Source organism: Indicator indicator, chromosome 24, assembly GCF_027791375.1.
Source record: "Indicator indicator isolate 239-I01 chromosome 24, UM_Iind_1.1, whole genome shotgun sequence".
NCBI lineage: Eukaryota > Metazoa > Chordata > Aves > Piciformes > Indicatoridae > Indicator > Indicator indicator.
The window spans coordinates 15,041,217-15,055,073 of record NC_072033.1 but is presented as its reverse complement, the minus strand read 5'-3'; the positions used below and the strand labels follow the sequence as shown (position 1 = coordinate 15,055,073).

At 54.6% G+C, this 13,857-nt stretch overlaps 1 protein-coding gene across 1 annotated transcript in view; it reads right to left on the bottom strand.

Moving 5' to 3' along the window:
* The window catches only part of CTNNBL1 (catenin beta like 1), a 63,197-nt gene extending 50,497 nt beyond the window's left edge, over window positions 1-12,700 (bottom strand). Inside the window, exons 1-6 of the mRNA XM_054391886.1 lie at window positions 12,605-12,700; window positions 12,436-12,512; window positions 11,206-11,321; window positions 9,866-10,155; window positions 9,534-9,650; window positions 9,158-9,247 (exon numbers count right to left, since the gene is read on the bottom strand). Coding sequence (XP_054247861.1) covers window positions 9,158-9,247; window positions 9,534-9,650; window positions 9,866-10,155; window positions 11,206-11,321; window positions 12,436-12,512; window positions 12,605-12,700 — 786 coding nt within the window. The remainder of the gene's footprint in view (window positions 1-9,157; window positions 9,248-9,533; window positions 9,651-9,865; window positions 10,156-11,205; window positions 11,322-12,435; window positions 12,513-12,604) is intronic.
* Window positions 12,701-13,857: the final 1,157 nt, after the last annotated feature.

The following is a 13,857-nucleotide window of genomic DNA, read 5'->3' as shown; positions in this document are numbered from 1 at the left end:
TGGGGTCAGCAGGACAGGGCAGTGCTGCTGGCTGCAGCTCTGCAGGGGCCTTGGCACCACATTAACTGCTGCCTGCACCTCCAGGCTTTGTTTGCAGCAGCCCATCCCTTCATCCCACAATTTCTATTTAATTGTGGAAATTAAAGGCAATTTGCCAGGGACAAGAGAAAGTCCATTAACCCTAATCACATGTTTTAACTGAGGCAAAAAAAGCTGAAAGCATTTGCAGTAGAAGGACACACTCTCTGCCTTCAGAAGCTACAAGGCTGTTAAAGTAGAGCTCTCCTATTTTTTGAAGGCCACCCAAGCTGGAAGAGGAGAGCTCCACACTCTGCAGCTCCAGAAAAGCAAAGCTTCACTCTTTGCTGTTTAAAAGGAGCCTTTGTGTTAAGAACAATGAAATCAAGAACAAGTTTTTTACCTCCTGTCAGTGCCCACCTTGCCTGATAGATGGTTTTGTAACCCCTGGAGGTCTGATGTTTGTCCAACCTATTCCATAAGACATCACCTGGCAGGAAAAGCTCAGCTTCTGCTCTGGGAGACCCTCTGTCAGAAATCATCAGCATCACACCATGCCCTCAGGGACACAAGCTCTGCTTTTTAACCAAGACTGGGATTCTTCTTGTGTTTGATGCAAAGAAAGATGCTGAGGGAACAGGTGGCAGTGCCCTCCTCCTGCAAGGTCCAGCATGAGTGTGGGCATCATTGGAGCAGCCTTGCAGTACCATGGCTACAAGAAAGCTGGGGAGGGACTTTTTACAAGGGCTTGGAGTGGTAGGATGAGGAGGAAGGGGTGGCTTTGAGCTGGAAGAGGGGAGATTTAAACTGGAGATTAGGAAGAAATTCTTTCCAGTGAGGCTGGGGAGACACTGCAACAGGTTGCCCAGGGAGGTTGTGGATGCCTCCTCCCTGGAGGTGTTCAAGGCCAAGTTGGATGAGGCCTTGAGCAACCTGGGCTGGTGGGAGGTGTCCCTGCCTGTGGGAGGGGGTTGGAACTGGATGATATTCAAGGTCCCTTCCAACCTAAACCATTCTGTGCATCCATGAATCAAGGTGGGAACACCCAGCTCCCAGCAGGCTGGGAACCTCGGGCCCCAGAGGACAACAAATCATTCAGAACCCTGAGGCAATCCTGCTGCAGCCCAGACAGGGAAGGAGCCAGAGAGCATTTTAGGTGTGTGTTTGTTCTAGCAGAAGTGGAGAGCCAGCAAGGAAAGCTCTGCTCTCAAACAAACTCTGCTTCCAGGAGAGATGCAGAAAAACAACCCAGCCAAAGCCAGACTCCCCTGGAAAGCTCCTGAAGCATGAGGGCCAGCAAGACACAGAGTGGCTGCAGCCACGCTCCTTGCAGGGTGACCACGTTGACACCACTTTGAGGCAGCTGCAGAAATCAAGTTTCCCAGACCACACATTAGCACAAATCAAAGCTCTGGATGTTTGCTCCCAGCCAGACCCACTCAGACTCTGTTCCCTGTCCCCTCCCTCCCCACCATCTCTGCTGTTTCCATTATGGACAGTGCACTCCTGCCTCTTGCATGACTCCCAGCAGCTCTCAAGTCAATAGCTGTGGAGCAGACCCAGAGAGGCTCTGAGATGAAAAATTTATTTGCTTGCAGGGTTTTGTGTGTTGGCTTCTTTTGTTGATGGGTTGTGGTGTTTTTGGTTTTTTTTAGAGCAGATTCCTATTCCTTATCTTCTGGGTCCATTAAAATAGAATTTCACAGAGCTCCATTTGGAAGCAAATGTGTCACTGTCAACAACCAATAATCCAAACCCTCCCCAAGCAATCAGCAAGCCAATAAAGGAGGGAAAGAAAAAAAAAATGCTCTGCTAAATGACATCATCCAAGGGAAAAAAAAAAAAACACAACACTGGTAGACACCTCTGCCTTACTCAGTGCCCTTAATGGCACACAAGGCTCTGTCCTTCCCACATCCTCCCACTCACTCCTCACTCCCACCCCATTCATCCTACACCACCCCTGACAGACACAGAAATGAGTGACAAGTGCTGAAAAGCAAAAAGCCCTCCAAGGCTGGCTGGGGATGTTCTGAATTCGGGGCTCTCACTCCTCACTCTCCCTTCTGGCCATCAGTAAAGGACTGGACCCCTCTGCAGCCTCAGGGAGGGGCCAAGGGAGCCGGTGCTCGATCAAATGCAAAGCAACCCCCCCACAGGAAGGGCCCCATCACCAGCTCAGACCTCCAGCACCCAAGCAGCCCCATTTCCTCCGAGTGCACAAGCTCAGAATCACCATTCACACCTCGTTTTCAGCTCTTTTTTTTTACCCTTTCCTGCATTTCTGCATTGCTGGGGGGAGGACTCTGCAGCACACCAGGAGCACCGGTGGCAGCCGCCGGCCCTGCCCGGCGCCGCTCTGAACGCTGCCAGCACAGGCACTAACTGAATCGCCAGGCAAATGCTATCAGCAGGCGTGAAGGGTTCCCTTTTGTCACTGATGTTGTGCAAAAGCCTCCTAAGAACGCCGAGGATGTCCACCCAGCAATCCTAAAGCCCAGGAAGCGAGGCCGAAGCGACGTTTGTGCCTTCCACAGGAGGTGCCTGGGCCACGAAGCACCAAGTGGAGAGCAGCATCAGCCCTGCTCATCCATCCCAGCTCTGCTTTGTGTTGGTGTTTCCTGAGGGGCTGTCACCGACCAGCAAGAATGAAGCACTCGCATTGTAGTGCTGAGACCGAGGCATGTTGCCAGAGGGTTTTTAAAGACAAAATGTACTTCACACAACCACAGCACGGGCTGGCTTGGAAGGGACCTCAGAGATCATCCAGTTCCAACCCCCCCTGCCACGGGCAGGGACACCTCCCACTAGAGGAGGCTGCTCCAAGCCACATCCAACCTGGCTTTTGACACTGCCAGGCTTGGAGCTTCCAGAACATCTCTGGGTTGTGGAGTCTCCTCTAGACAATTCAAGTCCCAGCTGGATGCATTCCTGTGTGGCCTGCCCAAGGTGATCCTGCTTTGGCAGGGGGGTGGGGGTGGACTGGATGATCTCTGGAGGTCCCTCCCAACCCCTACCTTTCTATGATTCCTTCTCTACTATTTCAGTGCCTCACCACCCTCCTGGGGAAGAATTTCCTGCAACCTACATCCAGTTTCTTCCAGACTGAACAACCCCAACTTTCAGTCTGTCCTCATAGGAGAGGAGCTCCAGCCCTCTGCTCATCCTTGTGGCCCTTCTCTGGACACCTTCCAGCACCTCCAGATCCTTCCTGTCCTAGGGGCTCCAGAACTGAACACAGTACTCCAGGTAGGGTCTCAGCAGAGTGGAGCAGAGGGGGAGAATCCCCTCCCTGGCCCTGCTGGCTGTGCTTCTCTTGCTGCAGCCCAGGATCTGGTTGGCTTTCTGGGCTGCAAGTCCTGTCACTCCATGCCTACTTTCACACCCTCACAAACATCTGCACAAGCTTTGCCTTTCTGGAGAAAAAAAAAAGGGCAAGTTAATAATTTGATAACTCCACTGTGGTTGCTCACTGGCTGTGCTGAGGTACAGTCAGTGAGAAGATGGAATCCATTAGAAACTGCACAAGAAAAGCATTTTGAAATTGTTTTCTTAGTTAAGCTTAATTCTGTTCCCCTTGAATGCAGAGCAGTCATGGTCATTTACTCCAAAGACAATTTCATTTCAATCTAACACTGATATCAGCACAGGAAAACGATGAATAATAATAAAAAAAGGGTTTTAAAGAGCTGATATTTATAGAACACACAAAGAAGTAAACAAAAGCTGCTGATTGGTAAAGGGAGAATTATCTCCTGTGCCTCTTCAGTCTTCTGCTGTACTTGGATGGTGACTGATGTGCTGGGGCTGAGGGGCTGGGTGGCAGACCTCCTCCAGGCACACACTGGGTGCTTGCACCCAGCCACTAACATCACACCTGGCCCCTGCTCTGGGCAGCAGAACCCAGGCTGTGTGTGGGGAAGGTGGGAATCAGCCCAAATAGAAGTACAATGACCTCACCTGCAGGGCTGTGTCCAGCTCTGGGGCCCTCAAGACAGGAAGGACATGTACCTGATGGAGAGGGTCCAGAGGAGACCACAAAGATGGTCATGGGGCTTGTGATGGTTTGAAACTGTCTTTTTAATTTTTCCTTGCAAAGTTCAGAACAGAGAAAGTGAAAGAATGTAAATAAGTCACTATTGGGTGTAAGAAAGCAAAATAACGATTGTTCTAAACACTTCCATTGGATAGATAGAAATGTTTAAGAACTATTACCCAAAACAAAGTAGGCACTCTGCACATTCTGCGTTCGGCAGTGGGGGCAGTTGCTGGGCTGTCTGGCTGCTGTTTCTTCTTCTCTTCTGGCTGAAGATAACACACTGACCTTGGCAGCTAAGTTAACAACTTTCTGCTTAACTAACTCTGCTTCTCTGTCCAGGGGGGTCTGGGGGGGAAGCTCCTGGGAGAGGGAGGCCCCTTTGGGAGGGTCCCCTTGGGGGGAAGCAAAGGGAGATCGGTTGTGCTTTTCTGTTGATTGTATATATTTGTAAATGTTGTGAATTTTGTATATTTGTACATATTCATTGCATTTCTCTGCTTGTAAATACAGCCTTCATTTGCTTCCAGACTGGGCTAGCCTGGTTACTTGTTGGTGGGGGGGGAATTTCAGCTCACACCGACACAGGGCTGGAGCACTTCTGCTACTAGGACAGGCTGAGGGAGCTGGGGGTATTCAGCCTAGAGAAGGCTCCAGGCACACCTCAGAGCAGCCTCCCAGTACCTGCAGGGGCCTGCAAGAAGGCTGCAGAGGGACTGTGTGCAAAGGCCTGCAGGGACAGGAGCAGGGGCAAGGGTTTGAAATGAGAGCAGAGCAGATTGAGAGTGGATGTGAGGAACAAGTTGTGCAGCAGGAGGCTGCTGGAGCACTGCAACAGGTTGCCCAGGGAGGCAGTTGAGGCTCCATGCCTGGAGCTCTTCAAGGTGAGGCTGGAGAAGGCTGTGAGCAAGCTGCTGTGGTGGAGAATGTCTCTGCTGAGTGCATGGGGGTTGCACTGGGTGGTCTCTGGAGATCCCTTCCAACCCAACCCATTCTGGGATTCTATGACCTCCCCAGGTCCCTGCCTGGAGTCCCTCTGAGCAGTGGCCCCACACTAAGATCAGTATCCCAGAGGCTGAGCACGTATTGTCTGGGGCCCTGATCACTTCCAGCCTTCTCCAAACATCAGGAAGGTTTAGAAAAGTCTCTAAAGCAGTTTCATATTACCAAGACATCTGCTTTGTAAGTAACCTTGTTACTGGGAAGCTCAGGAGTTATTTGGTAATGAAACCTGAAATGAATCTTCATCAGTGATGCAGCTTCTTCTGCGGCCACATCCCGGCTGGCTGCAGCCCACTGGGAGCTGCTGCAGAAAGCAGCTGCCAGTCCAGGGCTCTGCAAAGCACTTCCCCAAGTCTCCAGAGGCACCTTCATTAACTTCTTCATTCTGCTTCCAACATTTCTGATAAACCAAGCTACTGTCAGTCTCACTTTGTTGCTTCTCCTTCCTGAAGCACGACACCTCCAGATGGTGCAGGATCTGAGCATGAAAATTAGAAGAGCTGGCACCAGGAGAATGCAGAAATCTCAGGAAGCTCCAAGAGCTCCAAAAAAAATAATAATAAAAAAAAAAAAATCACACAAATGGAGGCAAAGGGAGAGATGTACCCTGTATAGGAACACAGCTTATCAGAGACAGGTTATCTTCTCCAGCCTCACTCAGGAGCCTGGAACCCTCAGGAGGGGCACAGGGCAGGGATCTTCCCTGACAGGCTTCCACAGAACTCTGGGTTTGTGGCCAGGGAGAAGAGATTGAAACATAAACTAAAGGTTCACTTGTGACCCTATTACTGCAGCAACAGCAGCTCCACAGCGTGGGGCCAGGAGTGGAGCCCAAGCCTGTGCTGCAGCTGAGCCAGCAACAGCTCCTCCCTGGAGCCCATGGGCAGGATGAGAGCTACCAGGATGATAGGGCTCCAAGTGACCACCACCCTGCTCAGCACAGGAGCCCAGAATGGGTTGGGATGGAAGGGACCTCCCAAAGGCCACCCAGTGCAACCCCATGCACTCAGCAGGGACATCCTCCACCAGAGCACCTTGCTCAGAGCCTTCTCCAGCCTCACCTTGAAGAGCTCCAGGCACGGGGGCCTCAGCTCCCTCCCTGGGCAACCTGTGGCAGTGTTCCAGCAGCCTCCTGCTGCACAACTTGTTCCTCACATCCACTCTCAATCTGCTCTGCTCTCATTTCAAACCCTTGCCCCTGCTCCTGTCCCTGCAGGCCTTTGCACACAGTCCCTCTGCAGCCTTCCTGCAGCCCCTGCAGGTACTGGGAGGCTGCTCTGAGGTCTCCCTGGAGCCTTCTCTTCTCCAGGCTGAACACCCCCAGCTCCCTCAGCCTGTCCTTGCCGCAGAGATGTTCCAGCCCCATCATCACTTTTGTGGCCCTCCTCTGGACCCTCTCCATCAGGTCCATGTCCTTCCTGTGCTGAGGGCCCCAGAGCTGGACACAGCCCTGCAGATGAGGTCTCCCCAGAGCAGAGTAAAGCATCTGCCATCAGCTGCAGCCCTGCACTGTGAACTGGCAGTAAACCGTCTGCACCAGCAGCAGCTATCCCACTACCTCTCACTGACACCTGGAGATCCATCCCACCACAAACCACCCTCTATCCCTTCAGTGAGATCACCCAGCTCAGATGGGGGAGGTGTGGGGGTCAGAGCTCACCCCACTATTTACTGCTGCTTTTGTTAATGTGGTTTTATCAATCTCCCATTAAAAAATTAGCAGTTTGTAATCATCACCCACAGTGGGGAAAGCTGCATTTAATGAGAATTGAAATAATCTCCCTTGTTCCCTCCCAGGAGGGCTGAGAGAGGGCTCTGGAAGAGCTGCAGTTGGCTTTGTCCCATAATTACCCCCGAGATCGGGGACCAGGCACAGAGGATCTGGGCACAGCCGTGGTGGGCAGAGCAGCAGCAACATTTAATCAGCAGCTCAGACCATCTGCAACTGTTTTGCAGCAACTCATAAAGTTTATGGATTCCTGAGCTCTGGGTAAACTGCCAGGCACTGTTTAACTGGGGAGATTGTTGCAGGAGGTTCCTTTTCCTGCTCTGACTTGGTGCTGAAGTGGTGGCCCAGTGCCCAAGATCTTCCATGCCAGGCTTGGCACTGGGGAAGAACATCTTCCTCATTAGGAAAAGGGCACAAATGAGGCATTTAGAGGAGAGAAATCCAAAACAGTGCGAGACAAAAGCAATTGTCTGGGGTTGTGCTGGGGAGGCTGAGAACACAAATCTGTTTGCAGCAAGAGATCATGATAAGGAAGGTGCACAGCACCCAGCACCCAGCCCAGCCACCCAGCTGCCAGTGCCACCTCTGCACCCAAGGTGGAAAAGGAGCTCCTGAGCCAGTCTGGTGCAGCAGAGATCCCAGACCTGTGCTGCAGTTATCCCCACAACAAGTGGGGAGATCAGGAGCTGCTGTATAATCCCCCAGCCTTCCTGCCTCCTCCTGCTCCCTCCACTCATCTGCCACACACCAGCCCACATCCTCTCTGCAGCATCAGCATCACAGAACTGGGACTAGTCTGCATTTTACACCTTCAGGGGACAAGACCATGTCTCTAAAATGGATACAGGAGGGCACCACTTCAGAGCTGTGCAGACCCTGGCCCATGCAGGAGGGGAGCAGATGAACCTCTTGTTCCCAGCTGCTTTTCCTACCTCTCAGCCAGCAGCTCCCTCACAGAGGAAACTTCACCTTTTCAGGATCAGAGCTGCCTGCCTGCCCCCATCCTTTCCACCTGATTCTGGAGGCACTGAAATCCCACCACTGACACAGGAACCATCTGTACCCAGTGAGACCAGAGGAGCACAGAGCCAGGACAAACCCTCCAGGAACACTTTCTCAAGCTGCTGAATGTTTTGTCCTGCAGCTCAGGATAATTTCAGCAGCAAGAAATTAAAACTGTAACAGCCAGCAGCCAGGCAGCATTTCTTCACCTCCAGCTTCCTTGCCATGCAAAAGCTCAGCCAAGGAAAGCTGAACAAAGCCCAAGTGATGTGCACTGTGCCCCAGAGCAGATGGGAACCTGCCACACTTCTCAACAAATAAAAACCCCACACTGGAGCCTGGCTAAGAAATGACAACAAGCAGCAGCTCTCAGAGGTTCACCTTTCTGTGCCCGAGGTGTAAACTGCACCAAAGAACAAGCAGAGGCATCACTGTCACCAGAGAAGAGAGACCAGGGGATGAAAGCAAAGGAGCAGTGATTGTTCCAATTCCATACTGAAAAATCACAGAAAATGTGGCAGTGGACAAAAGCAGAGCAGCTCCCAGGACCATGCACCACAGAATGGGTGAAGCAGGCTGTGAGAGACAGAGCACCCACAGAGGACAACATCCTGGAGCTGAACCAGGAGTCCAGTGGAGTTCTCCAAGACAGACCACTCCTACAGCCACATTCCAGAGTATTTTGGTACCACTGGGAAAAGTAGATGGGAATTTTTTTCAGACCCAGAGGTACCTTTCCCTCTTTCCCTGTATCAGAAGAACACAACCTGAAAGCAGAGAGGTGTCTGGAGCAGCAAGGTGTTCTTGTCACCCCTGAACATGTTTGGTGCCCCCCAGACTCACACAACAGGAAGGGTTCCACAAGGGATCCTGAGCTCTGAACTACGAAGCAGATCTCCTGAGTGAGCTCAACACCTTGCAAGGCAGAGAACATGTCGGAGGGGGGGGTCTTTCCTCACCCACCAACTCCACAGGAAAAAGCAACTGCTGCAACTTCTCCAAGAACTAAAGCACAACCCAACACTATCGTGGGCTGAAATCGCAGCGGAAGGATCAAAACACCACCAGGAACCAGCAGTGCTCCCATTCCCCGACCCACGGGGGAGGCCCCGAACCCAAGGGATTGACCACATCTGCTCATCGGCTGGCTCCAAAGAACGAACCAGCAGCAGTCACACCCCGAGAGGAGAGCACAGGAACTGTTATAAGAAGGAAAACTTTTCCAGAAGACTTCGGTAAAGCTCCAGTGGCCTGGGATTTGTCACGAAGCGGGTAGAGGAGAACGCGGCCACGGAGCGAGCAGGGGCCTTGCTTCAGGGACCGGCGCACGCTGTGCCGGGCTCTGGAAGGAACGGCGTCAGCAGAGCTACCTTCCGAAAAGTCCCCGGTAACCGGTCCCTCCGAGGCACCGCTTCCCCGAAGTGACCCCCAAAAGTTTGCGACAGCGTCACCGAGTCCCGCTGGAACGCACCGAGAGCGCCCGGACTAGCTCTGCACAGCGGCCTGCGCGGGACCACCGCCGCTCCAGGAGCTGAAGCAGCAGCGGGCCGGCAACCGACGAGGCCACGGGCGAGAGTTCACCTGCAGTCCCGGCTGGGAGTCTTTGCCAGCCCCGGCAGGGCCCGGCTTTGGCGGCGCCCGTTCCCCCCGTAAGGGCTGGCCTGGGGCTGTTCCCCATGCACCCAGAGCTCAGTTCCCGGCCCCGACGGCCCCTCCCCGCCCCGGAGCCGCCGCCGAGCCGCTCACCTGGTAGCTGAGCAGCTCCCCCACGTCCATGGCACCGACCGGACCCCCACCACCGGGGAACTGCCGCCAATGAGCGGGGCCGCGCCACAGTGTGCCGTAAAGCAGCGAGCCGCCACTCTGCCGGAAAGCGGGAGGCGGGGAGGGATACTGCCGGAAAGCGCTAAGTACGACATTGGCGCAAAGCAGCGCTGGGATATCTCAGGGCGGCAGAGGCGGGGCAGAGAGTGGACCGGGTTTGGGCGGGGAGGTGCGGGGCAGATCCCATGGGGCTCCGCTGGGCCTCTGGTCCGGTCACCGCGGCCCCAGGCCGCCCTTCAGGCTCCCAGCCGTACCCCAGCAGGCTGGACTCGCTCAGCGGCCTGGGCTAGAGCCGGACTTGGCCGATGGGCACCGGGGGCGCGCAAGAGGGGAGCGGAGAGCGGTGCCGCCAGGTGCAGAGCAGGGACAGTGAAGGTCCCCTCCCCAGTGACAGGGGCTCCGAGGGGCTCCCAGCCATGCCATGGAGGGAGCTGTGTCAGCCCCTGGTGCTGTGGAGGAACGGGGAGCGGGGGCCCTGTCTGTGGCTGTGCCACCAGGGCTGGGCATCGTGTGGGGGCTCCGCTGCTGTCACCCCGGCAAAGCCCTGCCGTAAAGTGCAGACACTCAAAAACTGGGGGTTGTTTTTGACACCTTAACCATCAGGACATCCTCCCCAGGGTGGGGCAGGCTGGAGATGCAGGAGGCTCTGCCAGCTGCTCTTGAGCAGGGGCCGGTAACCGGGCACCGAGTGCAGTGGGGGGGAGGAGGGGGTGAATGTGACCGTCCCTCTGTGTGCTGAGGCCGTGACAAATGCTGCTGTAACTCACCAAGCTGCAGAACCGCAGATGGATGGAGGCATTTTTCAATTTAACAAATATGAATAATTAGAAGAGAGTCGATTTGGCCAAAAATCTTCCTGAATTTATGGCAACTGCGCTGTAAAAAACAGTTTTGAGCTAAACTAATTTTTCACAGCGTAACGATGGGAGCTATTAGGCAGTTATCTCAGTGTGAGTCTGGTCTGAGAACGCTCACGAAATTAAAAATATATATAATGTTTTCAGAGGAGTCCCTCGCATCCCCCCGGTGCTCTGGTGAAACGCAGGAGGCATCAGTCATGACAAAATTAACTCCACAAATCTGCATGTTAAAGACGAGATAAATAGAAGATGATTATGGGCTCATCTGGCTTAGCTTCAGCGAGTGCTCAGAGTTCACCAGCTGTGAAGCCCCAGCACCAGAGGAGCAGTGACATGTGCTGGGGAGCACAGCACAGCTCGGGGGGCGAAGGGAGACCTGAGCATCCTGGGGACACAGTGAGCAGATGTGGAACACGAGATCAAAGCTGACCCTCTGTCTGCAGACAAACGCTGGGCACCACAGACTCCTGCTCTGAGGTTTCTCCTCAACCTCTTCCCTTGGCATTGTTCCCACTGGATGATGTTACCTCCCTAAAACTGCGTTTTTCTGTTCCCTCCCTAACAGCACCTTGAACTCCTGCTGTCGTACCCCCATCTCAGGGCAACTGATCAGAGAACCTTGGACTGCTTTGGCTGGGAAAGGACCTCTTAAAGCTCATGCAGTTCAACCTCCCTGTGCTCAGCAGGGACATCTGTGACTAGAGCAGGTTGCTCAGATCCCCAGACAACCTGACCTGGAATATTCCAGGGATCGACAGCCCCAGGAATGATCAGGACCCATGGTATGGGCTCAGAAGATGATGTGGTTGTGGTGTGGGGCAGGAAGCTGAAGGTCTGCGGGTGGCACGGTCTGCAAACAGACGAGACATGCGCCAGTGCTGGGGGGGAAGGCACTGGTAAACATCATCAGGCTGGAGAAAAGCGCCCGAAGGCAGCTAGCGAGGCACCTCCTGCCTGAAGCTTCTCCTCAGGAGGCAGAGGGACAGGAAACATCAATTCGCTTCCCAGGAAGGATGCTCAGGAAAGTGAAGTCGGGAATTTGGGAAGCTTTCGTGGGGTAACCAGGATCTGCAGCCTCCTGGGAGGGCTCACCCTGAGGGCTGGAGAACCCGGCAGAGCTCTGCCCACTGCCCCGCGACTGCAAAAGGTTGATGTTGAAAACACCTCTTGAGAGGAGTGAAGAGCACGGGGCATTGGCACCCCTGTGCCTTCTGCCGCGTGGTGAGAGCAGATGAAGCCCCAGCCTGGGGGAGACACTGGCATCAGCAGTGCCCTCGGATCTGACCAAAGGTGTGCCCAGCTGGGGTAGTGGCACCTGCAGCGCCTTCCCCTGCTTCCTCAGCGACACCTCCAGGGCTCCGGATGTCTTGGGACAGCCTAAAACAGACCTTCCCAACCCTCTTCCCCTAACTACAATGGCACCAATGGGCAGCGAATGGGCATCTCTTGTCCTGGTGCTGCCAGCCGTGGCTGTGGCCAGAAGCGATGCTCAGTACCGGCTGAGAGCAGCGGGAGGCCAGGAGGAGAATCCCAGTTTAATTTTATTCCGAGTTCAGGTTTCAATCCCGATGCCCCGAGATCTAATTCCGAATAAATAATTGTGCCGAGCGCCCCCGGCCCCCGGTGATTAACGGAACACGGCGAGGCTGCCGCAATTGAATTAGCGCCGCGCTCAGCCGCTGCCCGCCCCGCGCCATCAATATTAATGAGGGGTTATTAAGAAATGTAAATGATGCCTCAGGGGGTTGGGAGCAGGGGGGTGCCGGGCGGTGTGGGCTGCTGTGACAAACCATTAGGAAAACAGCCTGATTGAAGCCGCTCGTTAATTCTGTCAGATCTTGGACCTTTCGGGGGCCGCGGCGTTTCCGGACGCTTTCTGTCTCCTGTTAAAATGGGGCGAAGGGAACAAGCTGCAGCTGGAATCTCAAATGAGCCTTTGCAAAGCAGAGACGCTGCAGCCACACAGCTCCCCGGCAGCAGTGGGATGGTGGCAGGGCCCTGCACCTCCGCGGTTCCCAATGCCACCACTCTGCACCAGCTCCTGGCACGGAGAGGGGAGACACCAGCACTCCCACAGCCCTTGCAGCCCCAGTCTGCCCCACCACAGCCCCTGCCCTCCCAGTTCAGCCTCACTGCCCAGGGACTGCGGGCAGACTCCTGCATTGGAACGGGTGGTGCCAGTGCTGCCCGCGTCGCTGGGTGGGAGCTGGCTGGCACAGCCGAGTTCATCGGGGCGGATAATGGAGGGAAAGAGAGAAACCTCAGAGCAAATTGCTGCAGAAATCACGAGCCATGGTTCACAACTCCCCAGTTAAACAGGGATGAAGCTTAAAGGAGGCAATGGCCACGTTCCCAGTTCCACGTCCTGCCCAAGGGGGAGAAAGGGGTCAGCTGCCAAGCCCCTGTGCCATGGGAGCGACGTGCTGCCAGGGCTGTGCCAGGTATCCTGGTCCAGTCAGTGCTACCACATTGGTGATTTGCTTGTAAACCACACCCTAGTCTCCTCTCCCAGAGGGCAAAGCTGGATCAGACTCTTGGTTGGGGTGACAAGCATGGCACCCATCCAGCCCCGATTCTGCCATGGCCACCATCCTGCAGTGCCAACACCCACTCCCCTCCACAGGCATCTGTGCCCACAGCAAGCACCAAATCTATCACCCAAGTACTCTGGGGAGGGCTGGGCCGTCAGACAGCTTCAAAAATGTGTATTTAATGTAGTCAAGGCCCATTAAGGCAGCAGTAGAAATCCTCTGGCATGGCTGGGGTGTTACCACGGGCAGGAGGGGGACAGCCGGGCATGGGAATGAGCCAGGGTTGTTAACATTCAGGTCTCTGCCTGCTGATGGCTTCATAGCACCAGACCTGCAGCTAATTGCACCCACAAGTGCTGGAGTTACTGAAGGGTGAAATGCAAACGAGCTGCTGTAACCTTCCCGAGCTCACCCCAGCATTGCTGTTCTGAAGGGAGGCTCCTGCCTCCATTCCCTTCATTCCCAACTGCTGATGGAGCTGCAGGCAGGGAGGGAGAGGAAAGAGGAAAGGGAGAGGAGAAGGAGAGGAGAGGGAGAGGAAAGGACCTCTCTGGGTTCACACATCAGTTCCACCAAGCTGGAGGCACAAGAGACACCAGGGTGCCCTGGGAGCTGCCCAGACCTTGGACTGGCCATGATGGTTACTCCAGCCCCGTGCCTGGCCAAGCCAGGGGTGTAATACCTGTTGTGGCTTCTGGCCGGGGTCATGGGGTGCCAGGCTGCCAGGCAGCACCACAGGGGCTGGAATGTTCCAGTGCTGACTGGAGAAGTCAGCTGTGGCATTAAGGTTGCTGAGTTTCCATGAACCCACTGACTTGTTTGGCTGGTGAGGGGTGGGGGCCAGGACCCAGCTAA